General features: G+C 40.8%; 1 protein-coding gene across 2 annotated transcripts in view; it reads right to left on the reverse strand.

The window, feature by feature from the left end:
- kcnab1b (potassium voltage-gated channel subfamily A regulatory beta subunit 1b) overlaps nucleotides 1-14,578 on the reverse strand; it is a 35,913-nt gene that overhangs the window by 7,951 nt on the left and 13,384 nt on the right. For both annotated transcript variants that reach the window (XM_084911470.1, XM_084911471.1), the window contains 6 exons: nucleotides 10,630-10,667; nucleotides 9,659-9,738; nucleotides 9,147-9,191; nucleotides 6,904-6,948; nucleotides 4,501-4,544; nucleotides 593-679 (listed from right to left, as the gene is read on the reverse strand). In XM_084911470.1, the coding sequence (XP_084767596.1) occupies nucleotides 593-679; nucleotides 4,501-4,544; nucleotides 6,904-6,948; nucleotides 9,147-9,191; nucleotides 9,659-9,738; nucleotides 10,630-10,667 (339 nt within the window). The remainder of the gene's footprint in view (nucleotides 1-592; nucleotides 680-4,500; nucleotides 4,545-6,903; nucleotides 6,949-9,146; nucleotides 9,192-9,658; nucleotides 9,739-10,629; nucleotides 10,668-14,578) is intronic.

A 14,578-nucleotide genomic window follows, 5' to 3' on the forward strand; every position in this document is an offset into this window, starting at 1 on the left:
TGTGGAAAGACAGAAAAGGGGCTCAAGTATCTGTGATGCCCACATGGCAAGGGAGAGATAATAGAGTAAGAAACTGGAAGTGTCTAAAAGAAATAAATGGCGGTAACATAAGGTAGATGTGTGGGAAAGGAAGTGCAAGAGTGTTAAAGAAAAATAGCACTCAGTAGGGCTTGTATCTAGTGAGACCAACCCAAAAATACACCAGCTTCCCCCATAGGGGCCGGATAATCCTGCTTCTGAAGAGCAGGGAGGGCTGGGAGCGGGTGCAGTTTGGAGACCCTGTGGAAGCTAGCGATCCCGCTGAGACAGAAGAGAAATAGAGGGAGACTGGTGGACTAAAATAGAGGGAAGAGAGACGAGGAAAGATTGTCATATTACTTGTAATATGTTCGGGGATATGTCAGAGGAAAAACACATAAACCTGACCGCAAAAACAAACCCCCCTTTTGGTCAAAGCCAAAGGCCGCTGGTCCAGTACGGGCAGCGGCTTCATCAGAATTTCTCACCCTCTCATGTTACAGAACAACATGTATTGTCGCTGGCTCAACTCCCCCCCAACAGCCCCATGAAGTCTGGGTTGGCAATCACCTACCCTCCATGGGGGTATTGGTGTCTGTCCGGTTGGCAAAGACCACATCCACATACTCGAGTTGCATCCTCTGGAGGGAGCCCTTTAAACCTAGAGTGAGAAGACATATGGCAGGTTTAGAGAGAGAGGTTTGGGTTCTAATAAAAGAAGACAGTTAATAGGAACCATGAGTCCTGGGTGTCCTTCTTATAATGGTGAAATAAATGGGAATGTGCAAGGATACATAGAGTGTGACCTACATCTGCAGAAAAGAGAGATCATTTTTTATTTTCACTTTTTAGCCAACACCGTGATGTAGAAAATCAGCGACATGCTTAGCTGGTAGGGGTGCCAGCTTCAAAAGAACAAGGGACATTCAAATGCATTCAAAAGTCACAGTTATGTCAGGTAAAAGGCAAAAAAATAATAATAATAAGGTGAAGTGGCTCCTGGGGGGTTTGAGCTCAACATGTTCGTAAACATGACAAAGTGACAGTTGGCCACATGTGACTCAGAGCCTTCCAGCTGCATCTGGCCTGCTGCAGCTTTTGATCCAGCTCGCGTTGCATTCAAGTTGTCATATTCAGTCTGGTTTACCTGGTACGTACAAATTATTTTTTGGCAAACCAACAAAATGCTGCTTACCTACAAGCCTGCAGTACACCCAAGCAACACAAAACAAAACAAACAAACAAACAAACACTTGTCACTTCATCGACTAATCCAATGCCACATCACCCACAGACAAATAATATGATTTCTGACTGCCGAATTTAATAATAGATGATTTACTGAGGGATAGTTTATGAAGATGTAAATTCTCAGTGTCCCACATACCAGGTAATGATCCTGATTATTCGGGGAGCTGATATTCCAGGAGGCTTTGTGGCCATTTAAAGACAAAGGACACGGCTCAGTTTTCGTTTTCAGTTTTGTTAATTTGCTTTCGTCATGGCCGTCATCCTGACTTGCTGCAGCAGGAGATGGCTCCAGTTGCAGTAATATAATAATTAGCTATGGTAGTACTCTGTATAAATGTTCCAGTAAATATTGGCAGTGTGAGCATGAGTGCTAAACAGATGATTGGAATAAGCCATAATTTATATCAATAATCTTAGTGGCACATTGTAGAGTCAGGATTCACATAGTTAAACTTTTGGATGTTTTTGGTGCCCTTTTCTTTTAATAACATAAGAAAAGATGATGTTTGAAAGAAAATTTTTATAAATGAAAATGCTGATTCGTTATACTTCAGGGCTTAATAGGCTGGTAATTAAGAGAGGTGGGTCCAAATGCAGGACACAGGTAGTCAGAAATAAATCTAAGCAGAATCCAGAACCCAGAGAATGACAAAGTCCAACCAGAACACAAAACAAGAAAAGATTAAAGATCCAAACAAAAAACATGAACACAAACATGGAACTAACGCAGACTAGCTGACAGGCATTAAAAGGGGGACCTAACAGAAAAGATGAATTAGTATGGTGTCTACATGTAACACATGAATTATATATCTTCTGGCACTTTTGGTTCTAGCAGCCTATTGCAAAAATACATATTATGAATACACATTCCAATTCCTTTAGTTTAATCTAGAAAAAAATGCCAAAGATAACAGTTTCACAGACATAAAACTGTATTATGTATTAAAACTGTACAGCAGATGAACAGTTATTAACCGATGCCTGATCAGATATAGACTCAGTGGAAGAGTGGCTGCCAAGATGGGAAACAGGGAGAAAAGGCTATGATATATCTGAAAATCAGTAGCAGGTCTTATGGAGTAAATCCAGAGTGTATCCAAACTTTCTGTTCAAACCATCATCACTTTGTATGGAGGACATCAGGATAGAGGTGTAACAGTGAGTGTTTACAACCATCTGTAAAACACGCTGGAGGCTCAGTCATGGTTTGGGAATTCATTTCACTTCATTTTGTAAAACTTACCAAAACTGACAGCACTGTGATTTTTATCCACAGTGCAATATCATCTGGCATCTGATTGGCAGTGGCTACATTTTCAGCGTGACAGTGAATGATGATGCCAATGCTGTTCACTCACAAAGTTTGATAGCTTTACTTTGCATTTTACTCTGATTTCTAAAAATCCAACATGCATATAGAAGATCTATAGAACACATTGCTCACTTCACAGGAATAGCTGTAATCAGTACATATTTTCTAATTTAATTACTGTCACAACTACTCAGCTGTAAGTTTTATGCACCTGTCACCATTTTCACTGCACAAACAGGAATCAGTTTGATTCAAAATTGTAATTTATAAGGTTCAGAACTATTTTCAGAGTTAATCACTGTCAAACCAAGCTCACAGGCACCTTCTCTTGGATAAAAAAAACACCTGTGCAATCCTTTCTTATTGTTACATAAATAAATGCTGCTGGCAATTCAAAGCCTAGAGCCTGATCAGAAAGACGAGGGATCAGAGGAAAGGTCGCACTCAGTATTTGTTAGAGGAGTAACACTGTATGCTGAGGAGAGGATAAGTGACGGCAACAAAGTATTGCGAGCAGATCGGCCTCCACTCACGCACACACACAGAAGACCAGATGAAAGAAGAAAAGCGCACACAAGAGACTGTCGCACAAGACGACAGGAGAGTAACAGGGAGTCGAGGCAAAAGACTCTCGCGCTTTTGAGTAAGCGCGTGTGTGCGTGGCAGATTAGTACCACAGGCTTCATCATCACCCACTAATCCCAGCTGAGAGTTATACTCTCCCTCCTACCATCACAGTCACTTATTCCTTCTTCTGTCGTTTGCACTCCCACAATCCCAGAAACACCCATTACACGGATCCTAATCTGAGCCTGCACCGTCATCACGAGCGGTTTCTGCTGTCTCGTGGATTAGCAGGAGTTCACTAGCTGTGAAGGGAGTCAATTTTTGGATCGGGAAAAAAGATGTGGAACAACAAAGCTACTGTATTGGCATCTGGGATAGAAGAATGCCTTCAATTGTGTTTTCTGTGAAAGAGCCTTATAAAATCCTGAAGCTGTCTTTTTCCTGTGAGGATGACTCTAAAGAGACCTTGATTTTTCTTGCATCGTCACATTGATGCAAGAAAATGTTCTGCGGCTCTCTCTTTCGCTGCTCATTAGGTTTTTACACCCTATCATATACACCCCTGAACATCACTTCAGTCCAGTCAAATGGCAGGCCTGCTGTGGCAGCCTGTAGTGAGGAAGATGATGGCAGCAGATGTTTCGCTCAGTCAGTTTATTAGACTTTGATGAAATGTTCCTCTCCACTTATGGCAGGGATGCTGCACCTTTCTCTTACAATTGCAGCCTAACATGGACAAATGGATTCATCTTTGCTAATACCGCTTATGCTTCCCCTCTCTGATGTTGGCTTTCACCCCATTTTCTCTTTTGTACTCTCTGTCCTTCTCTTCCAACCCTTTCTTAGCGCATTCCCCGTTTCTCGTTTGGGGGAGAGTTGCTGCAGCTGCAGTGAATGTTAATAATGTGGCAGAGAGCTGAGTCACTGCAGGAGGTGCATTGCGCTGTGGATCGGATGGCAAATTGTTTGGGAAGCGGGGTGGATCGAGCCAAGGGTATGAGAGCTAAAGTTTATTGTTATGAGTCTCATCAAGGCCCTAGCTCTTTTTAAAGGGGCTGACAGGAGAGACAGTCTGGACAGCACTATTAAATGATGCAACAGTTTCCAAGACAGACACCTGTGGAGGTATTACAAGAAGACAATACATCTGTGAGTGCCTAATGCACCACTGGTTAATACGGCTTTCAAATTCAGCTGTGTTCATATCAAAAAGGCGAGAAGCGACGGAGGCTGGAACAAAGAGGGATGAGGAAAAGAGATAAAAGAGGGAGATTAGAGGAGTGCAGCGGGGCTCCGACTGGTGGGGTGATGTGAAGGACAAAGCAGAGGGAAGGAAATTGACTTGTTACCTTCAATGATGTGTTTTCTGTTGAGGCCTCTCTCTGTCTCCGCTCTGCAACAGGAGGGAAAGAAGTACATGTCAGGGGTGTCAGCGCATACTCTTTATTACTTCACAGCTCTCGCGAATTGAAGCAGCTCCAGAACAAACTTTGCAGTTTGTTTGCAGTGTCTGTCCTGATCACGTCTGATTTTTCTCATGGCTTCTCACTGAGCACAGAAGCAAATACCTGATTTTTCTGTGCCTATTTAGGACTTGTTTAGACCAATAAGGCCAGCAGGTAAATTGCAATCAGCGCACAAAGTAATCTAGAGATAGCATGCAGTTTTTCCCTCGTATGTCTGATTTCAGTCTATGATTTTCTTTGACTGCAGCACTACTCAGTATTATATTTATATAGCAGTACTTGTAGTTTATGCAACACTTATTCCATTTTCAACTTTAGACTGTATCATAACACTGTATGATACAGTGTTATGACACTGCAGCCACCTATTGCTCTGCAAGTTTTGCAGTGAGTCGGGATAACATAAAGCTCCTTTCACGTGGATGTATCAGTATTTTAGAATTAGTACAATTCTGAAAGGAGACAATCTGCACTTTTGATGCATATGTACATGTTCCCTTAAGACAACTGTAGCATTTTTACATTCGCTTAAACTCAACTTTATATTCTTACTGTGTATTTTTACTTATTGTTTGGTATTTTTAAGGATCCATCCATCTTCCTCCACTTATCTTATTCAGAGTAGCCGTTGGGCTTTTGCCTATCCCAGCTGTCATAGTTTGGTTGGCGAATTACTCCTTGGACAGGTCGCTAAGCTATTGCAGGGCTAACCCATAGAGACAGCCAGTTTAGAGTCACCAATGAAGCTAACATGCTTGTCTTTGGACTGTGAGAGGAAGCCAGAGTGCCTGGAGAGATCCCACGCACACATGGAGAGAAGATGCACACTCTATACCAGCGGTCCCCAACCTTTTTTGCGCCACGGACCGGTTCATGCCCGACAATATTTTCACGGACCGGCCTTTAAGGTGTCGCGGATAAATACAACAAAATAAAACTAGTACCGGTACCGAAAAAAAGAAAATTTATTCATAATACACGTGAAAAGACCCAGGAAAACCAAGTAAACGATAAAAACGATAACAAAATAACGCTGAAAACCGATAAAAACCCTGAAAACTATACATTTCACACCTGAGCCTCAACTCTCGCGGCCCGGTACCAAACGACTCACGGACCGGTACTGGTCCGAGGCCCGGGGGTTGGGGACCGCTGCACTATACACAGAAGACCGTCTTGCTGTGAGTGCAGTGGCACTAACTACCACACCACCGTGCTGCCCCAGTTTAGGAATATAGATATTAAATGCGTCACTATGTTTAGCTGGTTGCTAAATTGTCAGACATGCATTGCTAAGTGTGTAGTGTAGCCCACACATCATTTCTGGGAGTTGTTTTGCTAAAAACAGCTGCTGGTTCATTTGGAAATGACACTGGTAACAGTGGCGCTAACTGCTTTCCAATGACTTGTCTCTAGGCTCACTTGTGTTTACTCAGGCACTTAAAGATTTTCCCCACCCCTGCATTTTCCTTTTCCACTTTGTTCCTCTCGTCTGTTTCTGCTCCAGTGTGTTTGTTTTTGTTCAGATGCCCGCGACTTGCCTTACTTCTCGCCTTGCTTCATTTCACACTTTCGTTTTCTTCCTCCCTGTTTCCTATGGTTTTTCCAGAGTGCTTATGGGATATAAACGCACTTCAAACACAAAGCATGCCATCCTTCCTCTATGTTATTGTTACTTTTTGTGCAAAAGACTGAAAAAACGCAATAGAGAGGAAATATGAATCTTGCAAATATCCAGGCATCCTGGGGTGAACTGATGTTTGACAAGCGAGCTGTGAGACAGTCTCGTAGCTCACTCAGCTGGGGGTTAAGCAGTTGTTCTTTAAATCCATCTGTGTTGGAGAGATTTGAAATACCTTGACAGAATTCAGAGAGGATGAGTTTTAATTAAATTTACACAATTGAGGCTTGGCTCTAGTGTTCTTAGCCGTGTAAGAATAGTCAAACAGTATGTGGATGTACCCATGGCCAGAAGACTTTTAGATACAGATGGCCACTAATGCAGACTGAGAATATTTTAGCGTGACAGCAGAAGCAGCTATGACTTTGGGCAGTTTGGCAAGAAAGCTGAGGGTGGCTAGAAGAGTAAGGAAAAGGGGTTGAGACATGCTGTCATTTTGTCCTCCACATCTGTGTCCTTGCGCTCTGTGTCATCTGTGTCACGCTCGCTGCAGCTGGAGGCAAAGTTTTAAAGAATAGGCTCGTGTATGTGAGATGGCCTGACTGTCTGAGAAAGAAAACCCACCTGCTGGACACATGGATAAATATGTATGAACACATACTTACTTTCCTCCCCAGTACAGCTTTGTGGTGATCACCAGGCTGGATCTCCTGCAGGAAGACCGTCAGACGCATCAAAAGACCATTAAAAAAAGGTGTTCTCAAAAAGATGATATGTATATGACCATACCTGCATGTGAGCATGATGAAATCTGCCTATGTGTACAAATCAGTGCAATCAACTATATTTATGTCAGCTGCCTTCCATCCTACACTGCACTTCAAACATCGAGTAAGTCATAGAGTATAATGACCACAGGGTGACTCTTTTTTTCTTTGAATTCTAGCAAAACAGCTCCCTCACTATAACCCACTCGCCATGCTTGAATGATCAATAATTTAAACAGGTCCACAGCTGAGGTGAGGTCGGGCAGAGAGCTGGCGTGAGCAGTTAAAAGGGGTGATGCGCATAACTGGGTTTTCTCTCGGCGGTGCATGCAGCAGAGCGAAATATAAGAAGGATATATAACTGATGTTTTCTGTGGTGGAGTCACAGTTCACGCTCACCAGCATCTGTTTTGATTTGACATGAGCAAATTTGTCAAGTTTACACTTTCATTTAATGAATTGATTTATATAATATATCAAGTGAATTAATGTTGCTTGAAAATTTTCCACTTAACGTGGGAGGCATGGATGCATGTTCTCAACATTGAACTAACTAATGTCACCAATACACAAAGCTTGAAAACAGATAAACACAAACATTTTGTGCATTTTGTACACCAGAATTATTAGGCTGCTTCATGTGGTTCGCTAACCATGCCTACCTCCACTAAAAGCATATTTGAAATAATTTACAACAAGGGTCCCAGGATAGAACTGAGGGGCTGCAATTCAACTGAAGGAATAAGGAAGAAAATAATAACAATTACTTTCTACCTAATCTTTTTGCACTACTTTGGTTTGCAACTAAGTTCCTACAAAGTTAACAACACTTGGCTCATCGGTATATTTTAGCAGATTTAGGTATTAAATGCTAAACCTCAAAACATGCTTATATTGGGATAATATCAGGACATTTACAGTAGCAGTAAGGATGCTTATGTTTTCATGTTTATCTATGAAAACATCTCGCTAATTACTAGCCAAGTGGTAGAACAAATCCTCCAGAAATGGAGAAGGTTTGCCTTCTTAGTAAAAATTGTTGCCCAGAGCTGCAGCCAACATGTGTCAAAAGATGAAACTTTTCCTGTTTGTGTCACTCTTTTATGCTGAGAGACTAGCTAGACAGTATTTGGCCGTCACTTCCATCCAAACTGTAGATGACTGCAGCTGTTAGTGACCAAGGCAATTACAGGGAGGTGGGACACAAGGGAAAAATTGGGGCCATTGACTGGTCCCTAGACCTGTGTGACTGGGGCTTTAGCAGTCATTTTCCCACCAGCTGCCATCAGCTTCCTTTTGCAACCAATTGGGGAATTCAAATTTTTCCCACATGACAGGTGGTTGCCAGATGGTTACTCACCAGTCTCAAGGCTTCTAGGCCTATGTGACTGGGGCCTTAGTCATTTAATCCTGCACTGTCACCATAAAAGTCCAAAATGGCCAACAAGCTGTGTCTGCAAAACCTCAGTAGAAAGTCTACGGGAAAACGGTGCTCTGCCAGGACCTCTGTAACGCTGCCGCGGACTTTACAGTCTCGGTTGCATCAAGTTTATTCTCTAAATTTTGGCACTCATTAGCTACCAGCTTGTGACTGACAAATCGGTAGCCGATGAGCGTGGAATTTCGCAGTAAAATCTGGATTTAAAATGACAAGTGATGGTGAAATGACTCATCTTGAAGCTATAGTCCATGATGAGGGATAAGAAGTAGACCAGAATGGATGCATGGGGGTTGCTTTAGGTGCCAACAGTTTTGTTTAATTCTTTTATGTTTCAAAAAGTAAGTGCTCCATATGCAAAGACAGTTTCCCACGTGGAGGGACCTTTGTGATAAACTGAAGTACCAGCTGTGAATCAGGTGTTATCATCCATGTCAGTGCCTGTTAACTCTGATGCTCTTGAATGGCTGAAAATCCCTGGAACGAAGCTCCGAAATCTTGTGGAAAACCCTTTCACAAGAGCGAATGCTCATATAGCAGCAATTTAAAGCCTGTGAATTTTAAATGGCATGTGCTTAATATACACACACCTGTTTGTGAGATGTTTGTGTTTTGGCATGCTGTATGTTCAGCGATACAGTGCATATGCAATCAAAAACCAATTCTTGGATTCTTTTCACTTTGTTGAGACACAACACTTTACCTCCAGCACTTTTTCTTGATGATGTTTCCCAGGATTATCTCTGCTCTGTAAAGAAAAACACAAGAGATAATATGATTAGATCCCAGACTTCCAGTTCTCTTGCAGCATTGTAAGTGTGTTATCTGCCACAAATCTGCACCATGAATGCCTGATTAAAAATCAGAAGGAGCCCAAGATAAAGGGTAAATGCCTCCTGTACTGCGCGCCTGAATTTCACCAGCGACCTTTAAAATTAATATTCATCCCCGTAAAACTCCACTGTGCTTGGCATTATTCGCACAGACGATGCCCAGGCGAGGTAAATTGAGCTGTGAACATAATGCGGAGCCTCCAGTGTTGAATAAGATTATGTAAATCACTTTAGAGTCACAGCTACCTTTCATTTTTGGCTTCCTCAGGTGCATTATTCCTGGTCAGGGCCTAAACCTTGTTAACATCTTTTGTCCTGCGGAAGAAAAAAGCTAACAGGACCAAAAGTAGAAGTGTGATTACAAATGGGAGACATCACTCACTTCCCCCCGGAGTAGACCTCGGCTGTGTCGAAGAGGTTGACCCCGCTCTCGTAGGCGATAGTCATCAGCTGCTCTGCCACCTGACACAGGCAAGAAAAGTTTCCTCATGAAGCTCAGTGTGGCATAAGGCACTTCTATAAATAATAACCAAATTACACTTCAAAAAGGCGGGAAATTCCCTGAAGAAAGGAGTGTACGTCTGTTTACTGTTGAAATGCACATCCTCCAGGAAACTGTACAGTCTGCTTGTTGATTAAAGCTGTTTACTGCGCAGTGTATTTCCCACACTTTTTGACCTACTTCTTGCTCTTGCTCTTTATTCAGAGGACGACGTTTGAAAGGCCAGTTTAGTCGTGAGGACCTCCTCTGCCTGTACCAAGCTCTTATTTTGTTTTGCTTGTGCCTCTCTTAGCCCTTGTGTTTTATAAGCAATGATAAGATGTCCCCACTTCAGTATTTTCTCCCATCTAAGGCCAGAGGAGGACACTGGGAGAGGTCTTTTGCTTATCCTGTGAGAGAAATAGGATCTGATTACTTGGCTTTGGTAGAGCCACGAGGGACTTACTGTAGCAGCTTGCCGTGATATTGGGAAATTGATACCAGAATGATAACTGTGGTCTCACACCCACACCATTTTATATCCAGTTACACTAAATTACTCCCATTGGGGACACAAATTGGTTTTTGTAAATGGTCTTACTTGTTGTATTTGGGTCTAGCTGAGTCTAAAATAGAGCATGAATAATACTGCATATTTAAGGAGTAAATAAACAACGTAGCGGAAGCTACTCTGATGCTACTGATTTAACTACTCTAAATACCCCAAATATCTTTTTCTGTATTCTTTAAAAAGGAAAATGCTGCAGATTGGGAACAGATATAATATTTAATAGAAAAATGATCAAGTTATATGTCTAATCTGAGAAAAGGAGGTGTGTCAGCTGATTGATGGATCTGACATGAAGTCTTACCTCGTCAGAGATCTGACCTCCAAATGTTACCCATGTTCCTGTGGGGGGAAAGTCATCGTAAAATATTTGTAACAAACAACAACATAGACGACCTTTTGCATGTCAAAGTCACTCATAGTGTCTTCTAATTAATAATTTGACATTTTTGGCATGGAGACATGACAAAATGCTTTCTGCCCTAAGGCCGTCACAGACAAATGTCGCTACAGATTAAAAGAGAAATGACTCCATTATGCCATGTGTACAGATTTGCAGTTTAAAAACAGTTTAAAGAAGAGCGACAAGCATTGTCGTGTAATGCACTGTGTTTTTAGGTGGGATCCTTGAGGTGTTGTAGGGTTTGGGGGGAGTTCCTGTGTGTGTTTGCATTAAACGGCAGACCTATCTATCCATCCATCCACTGCAAACCTGCATATCTCCTGAAGCAAAGAGTTAAAACTTTCACATGAAAAGTCAACTTGGACTCATGTGTGATTATTTGTCTGGATATTTCTTTTTCTGATTAGTTTCTGCAAAAGGTTGGTGCACACAGGGCATGTTAAAAGCACACCACACAAGCACACAAAAACACGCACACTTTAATAGATGATTTACACTGTAAAAAATAAAAGTATTTTGTACTGAACTACCTGTGTGCTCATTATGATATTGCATGCACATAGTTGCTTTCAAACTTGTAAATGAAATGAGTCATACCACAGCCTGATCTAATCATGATTTTTTCCACCTAACGTAAGCAAGGTAACCGATGTAATGCAACAAGTTAAAAAGTAGAAGCCACGTATTCAAGTATTTGTATCTTTAGATTGACCAAAGCCTGCCCTTTCTGTCTTACAGTGCCATGAAAAAGTATTTGCACCTTTCTTGTTTTCACACTGTAATTTTCACACTGAAATGTTTCAGATCATTAAACAAATATAATGATAAATACAAAATGCAATTAAGTTGTGATTTCATTTATTTAAGGGCAAAGTGTAAAAAATAAATACTTTGTTAGAGCATGAAATAACTTTGATTAACCACATGTTTTTCGAAAGCTGAGTTCATTTTCACCTGGCGTATCACAGAGCTGATTACTGTGGCACCTGTTCGATCAAAAAATCACTTAAATAGAACCTGACTGACAAAGTGAAGTCAGCAAAAAGTCTCAAAAAACAACACATCAAAAAACAGTCGATAAACACTTCACTGACATCTATTGGTCTGGAAAGGGTTACTATGCCATTTCCAAGGCTTTGGGACTCAGTGAACCACAGCGAGAGCCATTATCCTCAAATATAGAAAATCTGGAACAGTGGTGAACCTTCCCAGCAGAGGCCAGACCGACTCATCCAGGAGGTCAAAAAAGAACCAAAAGAACTGCAGGCCTCACTTGTCTCAATCAAGAGAGGGACTGTGCAGAAATGTCCTCCTTTTTTGATCAGCAGTAAGAGAAAACTGCTGCTAATCAAAAAAGACACAAAGGCTCATCTCACATTTGTGAAAACAACTTGATGACCCCTAAGACTTTTAGGAAAATAATCTGTGGACTGACGAGATAAAAACTGAACATTTTTGAAAGGTTGGATCCCCATTACATCTGCATAAAATTAATACATCATTTCATACAAAAACAATCCTGCCAACAGTCAAATATGTTGGTCATAGTTTGACAGTCTGGGGCTTCTTTGCTTCTTCAGGAGCTGGACAACTTGCATTAAATGATGGAAACAGAAACAGAATAAATTCTGTCCTCCTCTAAAAGAAAATCCTGAAGGAGAATGTCCGGCCATCACGTTGTGTCTGGAAGCTCAAGCTTGCTTGGGTTGAGCAGTAAACACACACGCAAGTCCACCTCTGAATGTCTAAGAAATAAGATTATGAAGGTTTTGAAGTGTCCCATTTCCAGACTTCAGTCAGAGGACGGAGTGAGATGCTTTGGCATGACCTTGAACAATCCGTTCATGCTTGAAAACCCTCCAGTGAGGCTGAATTAAAACAATTCTGCAAAGAGTTCCTCTGCAGAAATGCGAAAGACTCATTGTCAGTAATCACAAATGCTTGATTGCAGTTCTTGCTGCCAAGAGTGGCACAACCAGTTATTAGGTTTGGGTGGTAATCAGTTTTTCCCACTGGGCCAGGTGGATTTGGATAGCTATTTTTCCCTTAATAAATGAAACCATCAATCTTTGGAATAAATGATGATTTTGATCTGAAACATTTAAGTGTGACAAATCAAAATGGGGGCAAATACTTTTTCACAGCATGTAACATCCACATTTTGTTACTTATTAATATAAGTATAGATGTTGTATTAAGGCGGATGAACTGAGAACAATTCCCCAAACTTTATTTAAGCATAAAATTCTTGGTTTTGCTGACCTGAAGCAGATTCCTGAACTGTGAAAGTGGGAACAAAGGCTTCTTTTATACCAATGAAAACTGAAAAATCCGCACCCTGCTTGTGAAATCCAGTATCCAGTATCTATTAAACATCTGTGGACTGCACTGATGTGCAGTAATCTTGTCTATACTGTAGACAGACACTCTTAGTCTCTGTCCTTCTTTAGTATAGGATGAAGACAGCTATTGTTAGAATTTATCTGTTGTCTCAGTTTTCTCTTGCCTGCTCCTGTCACATAAAGCTTGTCACTATCGCCCACTAATAAGAAATAATTGAAAAGCTGGTGTAAAATCTGTAGCCAACTGCGTCAGAAGTATAACACCAGGCTGGTGTAGGCTCAGCCTGATTTTTTTAAACTGACACTGACCAAAAAGAAAAAAAAAATCAATTAAATTGTTATGTGCAGGTTAGTTTTAAAAACATAACCACAAAACTAAGTTATTCAGACACTCCGTATTGAGACAAATTATCAGTGCTCCTTTCTATAGAGGAAAGGTGATAAAATAAATGAACGTAATGTAAGAAATAATGCAGCTGTATCTGTAACCAGTAGTCTTTCCTCAAGAAATTAATGTATTACGCATGATTTGTTGTTTCTTTTTCCTTTTTAACGCATTACATACTTAATTACTACCAGAAAAAGTAATTTATTACAGTATTTCGTACTTCATGTAGCCTTACCAGGTAACAGTGTTAACTTTGGACTAGAATCCGACAAACTTTTTTTTTTTTTATATCTTTCTTGTAGTATTTAACACAAAATAGAAAATATAAAACATAGACATAGCTTCTGGATTGAAATAAGGCCGGTTTAGAAATACCTTAAACCTGCATTGTATCTGAAGGCCACCAGATGGCAATAGATCTTGTTGCAAAATTATTCTGGTCCTGCAGACTCTGATGCAAAACAGCTTTCTGTCTTGACCTTTGTAAACATTTTCCGTACAGTTTTTGGACTCAGCAGTGGATGACATCACGGTAGCTAGTCTATCTTTTATTCTATGCATGGTTCTTCGCTAGCTTTGTATTAGCATGCTGTCTGTGTAGATTAGCGCGTTGCTCTGTCAGCTAGCCACAGAGAGGAGTGAAGTTCTAACATTGAAAGAGGTGAAGTGATTTATTTTATCTTTAATGGAGTTTTTTTTTTGCAGTTCTTCAATTCCTGGTGAGCTCTGCTATCACTCCCTTCCCTGTTCCACCCCAGTTGTTAACCATTCAACCCTCTTTGTAGGCAAATACCTCTGCAAAAAGACACAACCGCAGTACCATTAGCATTAGCTGACTTCATTAAGCATTAGCAATAATAATGGAGTTGTTTCTATCCTGAATGCAGTTTGCATTTTAATCGTCATCCTTTTGTCCTTTTCTGAAATAATAAAAAAAAAAAATGTTCATATCATCACTTCTCAGAAGTTCCCCTTTGTCCTCCTCCCTGTACACGAAAAAAGTCAGCTGATTGTAGTGCCGGAAGAAAAATTATTTTTCTTTCTATTCACCATTTGTGTAGATAATTGAAGAGCCATTGTAAACTAACAACATAATTATAACTGCAGTGTGGTTACTATA

This window comes from Perissodus microlepis, chromosome 18, assembly GCF_051167445.1.
Source record: "Perissodus microlepis isolate ML-2025 ecotype Zambia chromosome 18, ASM5116744v1, whole genome shotgun sequence".
NCBI lineage: Eukaryota > Metazoa > Chordata > Actinopteri > Cichliformes > Cichlidae > Perissodus > Perissodus microlepis.